This window comes from Clinocottus analis, unplaced genomic scaffold, assembly GCF_023055335.1.
Source record: "Clinocottus analis isolate CAN_PGR_092001 unplaced genomic scaffold, fCliAna1.0.p SCAF_32, whole genome shotgun sequence".
Taxonomy (NCBI): Eukaryota; Metazoa; Chordata; class Actinopteri; order Perciformes; family Cottidae; genus Clinocottus; species Clinocottus analis.
Window position 1 is genome coordinate 40001 of NW_027176065.1, and position 10404 is coordinate 50404.

Sequence of the window (10404 nt, forward strand, 5' to 3'; positions counted from 1 at the left end):
TTGCTTTGAAAAACGGCAACATTTACCTAAAGTTTGTTTTATTTTGAAAAAAAAAAGGAGGTTTGTGACCGACACAGTGAAGCTTGCAGCAGGAAATACACCGTGTTGGAGCGACGGACGCACAAATCTGAACCTTTTTCTGGCCCGATAATCGATGCTTTGGGTCTCGGGCGGTTCTGAGTTTCTGATCTGACAATAAATAATAATCATGACGATCCGTGTGCCTCGCTGTGCGGAAGAGACTATGACTAAAACGTTGCTTTTCTTCGCGTAAAATGTAAAAATACAGAAATATACGACACAAATTCACCGTAAACCCTTTAAATTTAGCAACACATTAGTGGAAACAGGGATTAAAACCCCGGTATGTGACGTACATGTGGTATGTAAACATAGAAGCTTCTCTTTCATCCTTTTGAAATGAATCTGACATAAAATACTAAATCTCTGCTGCCACAGCACTGGAAGGAACGACGGGTTTGAACTGATAATGAATGCACGTGTGATACTTTAGGTGAACGTATCTAAATCAAAGTCTCTCTCCCTCAGGAGGGAAGTCTGTGGTCTTCCATTGCCACGGGGACGAGCAGCAGTCTAAACGAGGTGAGTGGTCCAGACGCTAAACCGGTGATTTTGCTTTGGGGAAAACATCCAATTTCACTTAATCGCTCCAAAAACAATATTAATCAGAGTTGCCGCAAGTAATTATCCATTGTTGAGCGTCTGATGCTACAATATAGCGGCTCGGCTAGTCGTGAAATGTGCCACAGGGTGAACGACACTTCTTTAAACCAGTGAAGTGGAACAGAAATCAGCTGATTTGAATCAATCAGCTGAGCGTGTTGGCGTCGTTTCCCTCTCGACAGCACCAGGTGTACAACCCGCGGCCTCCGGACAGAGGCGGCGCCGCCTCGTCCTACCTGCAGCGGGAGCCCCAGTCCCAGTCGCAGTCCCAGTCGCTGCCGCCGCTCCAGTCCCAGCGCTTCCAGCACACGTACGCGCCGAGCCGCTTCCAGCCCACGTACCCCTACCTGCCCCAGAGCCTCATCGACCTCCCGCCCACCATCTGCCTGTCGGACGGCGAGGAGCCGCCGCCGTACCAGGGGCCCTGCACGCTGCAGCTGCGCGACCCCGAGCAGCAGATGGAGCTGAACCGCGAGTCGGTGAGGGCGCCGCCCAACCGGACCGTGTTCGATTCCCACCCGGTCCACCCGTCCAGCGCCTCCTGTCTGCAGGCCAGGTAACGCAACGGGGCGGGGTTCTTACTGACGCGCACGGACAACCTGGAAAAGTGCTTGACAATGGTTTTTTCAAGGCCTGGAAAAGACAAATAAAACTCCAAAAGTGTAGTAAAAGTCGTGCACATGTGTTGTGTTCATGTGTTCATGACGTTCATTCACGCTAAGTTTGAAATAATGAATCTGCTTTTAAAAGAAAGAGGCTCAAAATATCAGCAGCATCCATACAGGCAGTCCTGAAAGGCGTGGAAATTTGGTGAAAAGTCATGAAAATTTGTAATATTGTCATGGAAATTTGGTATAATTTGATTTAAAGTCATGAAAATTTGGTTTGAAGTCATGGAAATTTGGTTAAAAGTCCTAAAAATGTGGTTAAAAGTCATGAAAATTTGTAATACAGTCATGTAAATTTGGTATAATTTGGTTTGAAGTCATGGAAATTGGGATAAAAGTCATGAAAATCTGATTTGAAGTCATGAAAATTTGGTTAAAAGTCCTCAAAATTTGGTTAAAAGTCATGGAAATTGGGATGAAAGTAATGACAATCATGGAGAAGTCATGGAAACCCGTTGGTTTATCAGTGGGAACTAGGAAAGGACGTAAGGAACCAGTTGGTCCAGTGGTTCTTACGTCCTTTCCCGACCCTTCTCTCCGTCGTCTCCTTGAATGTACGTTTCTCCTGCGTGTTCCTTCTTCCCGTCCCGTTGACCGGCGGCCATGTTGTTTGTGCTTCCAGCCTGCAGGCTCCTCCCCCGAGCGTCCACTCGGGCGTCAGCGTGCTGGAGGCCCAGGAGGCGCTGACCCGGCAGCAGAAGCAAGGCGGCTCTCGAGTGGAGGGCGCCCCGCCGACCTACAGCGAGGTCATCGGGCACTACTACCACCCGGCGTCCCTGAGCCCCGCCCACCGGACGGCCCCGCCCCCGGCCCCGCCCCCTGCCTCGCTCATCCACGGCCTCCTCCGACCGCCGCCCCTGCAGCGGGGAAGCGTGGACAACAGGAACGCCAGGAACGCCAAGGAGAAATCCCAGAAGCCCCAGCGGGTGTGACAGCACTGCCTCCTTTCTCCCTCGTCCGTTAAGGGGGAGGTTCAAGGGGGGAGGAGGAAAAAAAAGATTTTTTGTGTGCGCTCGCCGCTTGTGGAAGGCGGCCGGCGGCCGGCGAGGAGCTACCGGGCGGGAGGGCTTAAGGGCGCTTACGGAGAACTCCTGAAAAAAAAAACCAACCCTACATCACTCCTGCAGAGCACAGAGGCGGGAGACAAATCGTGACACTTCCTGTTTCCGCGGCTTCTCATTTTCAGATGATGATGTCACAGAAGGGAGGGGCAGAGGGTGCAGAAAGAAGGGAAGAAGGATACAGATGCATCCTTCCTTCCCTCCTTAAAACAGCTCCACCACCCGTCCCTCCTCCCATCGGACTGATCGAACTTCACGCTTTACAAATATTTACTCCTGTTTCTTTCTTGAAAAACCTTTTCGTCTGTTTGTTCGTCGTTGTCGTCTTTTTTTTTTTGCGCGCTTTACGAGAAAAATCGTTCTATCCAGAAGAACGGCGAAGCGTCGCAGTCTTCTTGGTTCTTCCAGGTTTTTTGATTTCTAGTGATAACTCCTCCCACCTTGCTTTGACTCCATTTAGTTCATGTTTACTAACCACCATTTTGGCTCTTTTGGGCCCTTTTTTGGCCCTTTTTTGCCCTGTTGGGCCCTTCTTGGGCCCTTTTTGGCCCTGTTAGGGCCGTGGCTCCTGCGTCTTCAGCTGCACGTCTGCATGTTCCAGTGTCTCCAGAAAAAAAAGAGTTCACATTTAGATTTAGCGTCTCCAGCTAGCTGAGCAGTCGTAGCACAGAGCGAAACGTTCCGCCTTACAGCGACCGACCCAACCGACAGACGCCGGAGTCGTCGTCGTCGCTTGAATCCTTTTTTTTCCCCCCGATTTTATTTGTCGTTTCCTCAAAAAAGGTTTGCACAAAGTTCAAGACCGCAATATGATTGATGAGAGAGAAAACGGAGAACGCAGAAGGGGTATTTTTCTAAAAATCGATAGCTTCGTAAGAGTAAAAGATGTTTTTTTCTTCTTCTTCTTCTGTTTTTTATGTTTTGAGTCTAGTTTTAGAGAAAGAAAACATCATTAATCTGTTGGGGTGCCAACTTTCACGCTGAACATTTTTGCTGCCTATACGTGTTGGTGTGTGTTACAGTTTTTTGAGCACACACACACACACACACACACACACACATACACACACACGCGCGTATGCGAACTCAAAAGCACGAATTTGCGAGTTATTTATATAATTGCTGAAAAGAATTGCACTATTTTTTTAGTATGCGCAGATGGAACGTGTGGGAGAGACTTTTATTGTGAAGGAGCTCTGTCGCGTTGAGGCGTAAAAAAGAGAGCGAGGGGAAAACACAGCGGCTCACCAGAAGGGTGGAGGAGGGCGGAGGAGGGCGGAGGAGGGCGGGACCAGTATCACCATCACATGTCGGACCGGCTCCGTGCACAGCGGCCCAGTATCACCATCACAGATCGCTGGGAGAGTCTGAAATGGACCATTTAAAATGAAAGAATCCCTCGTTTATGCAAAAAGGAAATGAATCAGAGTCCCGTGGGCCCAATCAGAAACTCTGCTTCTTCTCTCTCTCTCTCTTTCTCTCTCTCTCTCTTTCTCTCTCTCTCTCTCTCTCTCATCCCATTGGCCGAATCATGAGCCATTCCCAAAGCCGGCGGGTCACTTCCTCCACGTACGAGTCCATCAGACTTCGTGTCCGAGCTAATCACGACAACGTGTGCCGTGAGCGGCGGAGAGGAGCTTTTAATGTCGGCTTTTATTTTGAAATTTTTTTGGGGGGGTTTCCAGAAGAAAAAGAGAGAGAGAGACGATGCACATCCCCTCTTTGTGGGGCTCTACTGGAGGAGGGAGGCCTGGACACGAGTGATACGCTGACTGTGCAGCGCTGTGGCCGCGCACACACACACACACACACACACACACACACACACACACACACACACACACTCGCGCGGTGCCCTCTGGTGAGTTCTCCGCTGTCGCAGGCATCTCAGAGCACTTTACTGCACCAGGAAAAAGAGACAAAACAATCTGACGTCAGCCAGCGCCGGCTCACCGTAGAAACCTTTAATAGTGGAGCTCGAGGAATAGAACAAACAACCTTTAGAAGACACACAAAGAGAAGAGTTGTGCTCCAAAAAACTCTACATATCCTTCCAGAGAGAGAGACTCATTATAAAACACCAGCTGGATCCACCGGCCGGGTTTTCAAACACCAACAAAGTAAGAAAAACACATTTCTTACTCTGAGAAATGTGTTTTTTTGCGTGTTATTACATAATTAGAGAATGTATGGAAGCCTATTTCTGAACAAAAAAACTAAAAAAAAGTCATAATTATGACAAGAAAACAACTAAAAATTTTCTTATTTTTTTATAAATGACTTTTTTTGTCATAATTATGACAAAAAAAAGTCTTAATTATGAAAAAAGGCATTTTTTTGTTGTCATAATTATGACAAAACTTTTTTTTAATCCTTTTTGTCATAATTATGACAAAAAAAGTCTTGAATATGAAAAAAAGTATTTTTTTGTTGTCATAATTGTGACAAAAAAAGAAGACTTTTTTCATAATGACAAAAAAGTCATAATTATGACAAAAGTAATTTAACATTTTTGGCGTCAATGGGCTTCCATAGAGAATAAGTTCATGAAAGTGACCAAAGTTTTTTTTGGAGCAGAACTCTTCGGAGGCGAGTTGTTGTGCGTTAAGACACGCAGAAGTGTTGAAAAGTGACACGAGTGTCGACAGCGACTCGCCCTCTCGTCGTGAGACTTTTTTTTTAGCTCGGTAACGTAGCATATTAGCTCGTTTGTAGTTTGTTGTTTTTTTTAATCTTTTTTCGTCGCTTCGTGTGTGAAATGTTTTTCGGGCGCCTCTTTGAACCGGCTGGTCTGAGGTTCGCCAGTTGAACTTTAAAAAAAGAAAGAAAAATAAACAACGACGCGACGGTGCCCCTTTAAGTGTCCAGCCTTTATGCAACAGCGCCCTCCACAGGGGGCCGAACCCACAACCCGCCGCCAAAAGTCAGAGTCGGGTTTGACTTCGTCGCTGCCGAGGAGGAGAGAGAGACTCAAAAGGCCAAAAAAACAGAGAGAGAGACGTTTTATAACGCGGTGAATCCTCTGTGTCTGTTTGTGACGCGCCGGCCCTTTAAGAGCTCCATGTTCTTTTTTTAAGTTACTTCAATTCAAATCCTCCAAGAGTCTTTGAGGATTGTGGAAACAACTCAAATATGTTAAAAACACAGCGACTGACCGACATATCGTCAGTTATTCATCTTTCAGGAAGAAAAAATATTTACTCAATAAAACATTTTCTATTTCTCCCCGTTCAACGACACGAATCCTTCCTTCAACGTCTGTCTCACGCAAAAGAAAACGACAAATAATCAATCCGTCGTTTCTTTGCGTCACGCTCTCTCTTCCTCCGTTTATAAATATAAATATCAAAAAACAAATCACGATTTAAAGAACTTAATCTCTTGACCCAAAGCAGCTGCGGGAGAGAGTGAATCAATCAGAGTATGAATGACCTTTGACCTTGAAGTGAGAGGATGAGTCCCAGCACACGTTCACATAACTTATTGTTCTCTCTCGCTTTTCTTTCCCTCCGCCACTTCACTGCCCCTTTTCTTATTTTCTATAGTTTTTATTTTTGATGGAAGTGGTTCGGTTTCCCCCCGGATGGGTTCGCAAGCGGGTACGAGAAGGCTGGACCGAGGGTCCGTCGCCAAGCGAAGAAACAAGACTGTAGTCGTTTTAAATATTTAATAGTTTTTAAAAACGTGTGCGTCAATCTCTCGCTGCGCTGGCTGAGCACGCAAAGAAATAACTAAAGTGAAAGAAAGAAAAAAGACAGGAAGGAGAGAGAGAGAGAGAGGGGGGGGAGGGCTCAGTGGGACAGGTGAAGTCAGCACACACACACACACACACACACACACACACACACACACACACACACACACACACTTCAGTTTTCGGTTCTAGAACAGTTTAAAATGAAAGTCACAACAATAATTTATCTCGTTCCAGAAATCACAACCCGCTTTCTCAAGTCAGCGCACTGTGTCTTTCTCCCAAAGCAAAGAGTGTGTGTGTGCGTGTGCGTGTGTGTGTGTGTGTGTGTGTGTGTGTGTGTGTGCGTGTGTGTGTGTGTGTGTTAATCTACACTGACTTGCCCTGGGAAAGACTCCAGCCGTCTAGACAAAAACTAAACACACACACGCAGAGCAGACTAAACAAACTAACCTAAGAACCAGACCTTACACACACACACACACACACACACACACACACACACACACACACACACACACACACACACACACAGGTGCACTTTCATACATCCACGTACATTTTGTTCTGATTGTGGACCACACAAGATAGTGAAAACATGTATCTAACACACACAGACACACACACAGACACACACACACACACCTGGCTCACCTCCACAGCCCCTCCCCCCTCCTCTTCCTGTCTGAACGAGCTCTTCCTGTCCCCTTGAGATGCCTGCTGTCCAGCGACAGAGCTCCTCTCAGACCGGCCCTCCGTCGTCGTTGTTGTTGTTGTTTATTGTTGTTTATTGTTGATATGTCGTATACAAGTGTGCCTGCCTGCGCTGAGACGGGCAAAACGTGAGTGCGGCGAGTTTGGGCTGTCAATCATCCCGGGCCACGCCTCCTTACTGTCTCAGATGAAGATGACTGCATGATGATGATGATGAAGATGTTTTTGATAGTGATGCCGCAGAGAGCGTTGCAATACACCTACTATTTGCCTTTTTGATATTAGTCCTATTTTAACGTAGCGTGCTAAATGTATGTTTTTTTAATTATTTGTTGTTGTTGTTGTTGTTTATTCACTTGAAAACTAAATGTAATTTTACTTCAATCCATCAATCACACTTTTTGTTTTTCATTTTGTAAAACCAACGCTTCAGAGTGTGAAAGCGACTCCGCGGCTTCTGAGTGTCGTTTCTAAAGTTTAAAGAGCAAAACTGTTTTCTTCAGAGGATGAAAAAGACGCGAGTTCGAGTCCCTCGTGTGCCTTCTGGCGTCCGGGGAGCTCGCCGGAGAGACGCCGCTTCTGGTTTTTTTGGCCTTTTTTTTTCCCCTCGACACCACGAAAGACGGCAGAACCGCACCGAGGAAATCAATAAAATACTTCTCGCCGCGCGGGGTCGTGACGTACGGAAGCCCGTCAGCGCCAAGGACAGGGGATGAATATATATATATATATATATATATAAAATAATAAAAAAAAGATTCAAAAGGAAGATTCTGTTGTTTTTGTCAAACTCATGATGAGGAGGTCGCGTGGAGACTCAGGTCTTTGCAACAAAAAGTAACAAAATTCAATAAATAGATGAAAATTTACAGAATTTGTTTTCATTTATTAGGATAATAAATTAAACAGCAACTTTTTTTACAAACAAACAGGAACAACAATTTAACTGTTTTTAATGTATATAGTAGATACATTGTCTATATAGTATATAGACAATGTAAATACACATTGTATATGTACATACAATATGTATATATACATTGTATACATATATACATATTGTATGTACATATACAATGTGTATTTACATTGTATATATACTATACACACAATGTATCTACCATATGCATTGTGTACACACAATGCATATGGTAGATACATTGTGTGTATACATGGTGTATTTACTATATACATCATGTATATAGTAGATACATTGTGTGTATACATTGTGTGTATACTATATGTAGTAGATACATGGTGTATATACATTGTGTATATACATTGTGTGTATACTATATGTAGTACATTGTGTGTATACATTGTGTGTATACTATATGTAGTAGATACATGGTGTATATACATTGTGTATATACATTGTGTGTATACTATATGTAGTATATACATTGTGTATATACATTGTGTGTATACTATATGTAGTAGATACATTGTGTGTATACATTGTGTGTATACTATATGTAGTAGATACATGGTGTATATACATTGTGTGTATACTATATGTAGTACATTGTGTGTATACATTGTGTGTATACTATATGTAGTAGATACATGGTGTATATACATTGTGTGTATACTATATGTAGTACATTGTGTGTATACATTGTGTGTATACTATATGTAGTAGATACATGGTGTATATACATTGTGTATATACATTGTGTGTATACTATATGTAGTATATACATTGTGTATATACATTGTGTGTATACTATATGTAGTAGATACATGGTGTATATACATTGTGTGTATACTATATAAACAATGTATGTAAAAAATGTCATTTTGTAAATCAAAATTAGAAGATTTGCAGTTGACCTTCAGCAGATTATACTATTATTTTTATTAATATGTTTCATTTTGTTCTTTTCTTGCCATACATGGACTTCCATAAATGATGAGGAAAAAAAAATCTATGCGTTATTATAAGTTACTTTTAAAAACACCAGAGAAGTCGTTAAAGTGTTAAAGACATTTTACTAACGAGACGCGCCTGAACGCATCACGTCACGTCTCCTTCCTGCATGAGACGACAGAACAAGATGGCCGCCACGGAAACACAAAAAAAAAAGCCTCCAAATACACAAAAAACACACAACATTATATTCCGTCCACGTTATCATTGAAGACATTTCCAAAGAAGAAACTGAAGAGTCCCGTCTGACTTGAACTTTTATTACTTTCTTTTGGGCAAAACCCTTTTTTTTTTTTTTAACAAGGTCTTTTCTTCCTTCCTACTCTGCTGTTGACCCGTCGACAAGTATTTTAAGTAATAACACGTACTTGTACTCTAAACTAAAGTACAGCGTCAACAGGAATCAGCTGTTGCGTTGTTCTTTTTTGTCGCTTTCACTTTTTCTTTTCTCCGCTCTGCTGTTTGACGTCAGCTTTTCTGACAATGTTGAAGAAAAAACAAGGTGGAAAACAGAAGAGACGGACAGAGCCGTCTCTTGGTTGCAGTACGTATGTGTGCATATTTAAAAAATAAATAAATAAAACAAACCCTCGCCGTCTCATCACCGCAGTGACTGTTGTAGAAGTCTTCCACCTGTTGAGTTTGATCCTGCACACACATCTGAACAATATATGAGGGACTTTGTAAACTCGTCTTCGAGGAAGATGAAGAGTTTCAGAAGGTCTTCTCTCTCCGCTCACAGCATGGCTCACATACTTATATAGAGGCCTACGTATCCTCAACGATGAATAATAACTGCTTATTTGTGTATTAAAAAAACAAAAAAACTTTTATTTTAATTTATAACAGATGGTTTACATCTATGGTCTAGGTTTTTGTTGTTATTTTCCTTGCGTTTGATTACGGTTTTGTTGTTGTCGTACCGGAAAACACGAGTACGAAGCGGATGCATTTCAGTTACAGCCAACGATTTAAAAATAATAAACAAAAAATGAATAAAAAAGTTTTATAAATATGTTAGCGTCTCCTCCGGTTATTTACTTGTAATACAAATATGATGAAACTGTGCCAAAGTTATCCTGTTGCAGTTATTTATTTATTTCTACATATGAAACTCGCACGAGGAGTTAAGAAGAATTCAAAACTTTTTCTTCTTCTTCAAACTGTAATTAGAAGTATTAGGATAGATAGATAGATAGATAGATAGATAGATAGACTTTAATCTCAAGGAATATCCAAGTTTTTTCTGTAAATTTATGACTTTCTAATCTCGCAAATTTGTTAGTTTTCTTTCTCATGAATCTGCCAATGAAATTAAGAGAATATACATTTTTTTCTCATGAAATTATGCCTTTAATCTGAGAGTTTAATCTGAGTTATTTCTTGTAATATTGCCTTTGAGTATGCACGTCGTACATTTGCTCTCCAGACTTGAACTTATAAAAGATATACAAATCCAACATTCAAAAAACATTACTTTTAATGAAAAGGTACGTCAACTTCATATCTTCTGGTTAACTTTACATCGACTGACTTAATTTAAATGAGCTAAACTTCACACACGTTTTAACTGTCAACCGAAGAACCAATTTTACCGAAGAAACTTCAAAGCTTCACTGCGGGAAAGTGAGCAGGAAGGTGTCGTAGGATTAC

At 42.4% G+C, this 10404-nt stretch overlaps 1 protein-coding gene across 2 annotated transcripts in view; it reads left to right on the forward strand.

The window, feature by feature from the left end:
• pmepa1 (prostate transmembrane protein, androgen induced 1) overlaps positions 1–2873 on the forward strand; it is a 30288-nt gene extending 27415 nt beyond the window's left edge. For both annotated transcript variants that reach the window (XM_068595773.1, XM_068595772.1), the window contains 3 exons: positions 550–603; positions 867–1240; positions 1975–2873. In XM_068595773.1, coding sequence (XP_068451874.1) covers positions 550–603; positions 867–1240; positions 1975–2284 — 738 coding nt within the window. In that variant the 3' untranslated portion in view covers positions 2285–2873. The remainder of the gene's footprint in view (positions 1–549; positions 604–866; positions 1241–1974) is intronic.
• Positions 2874–10404: the final 7531 nt, after the last annotated feature.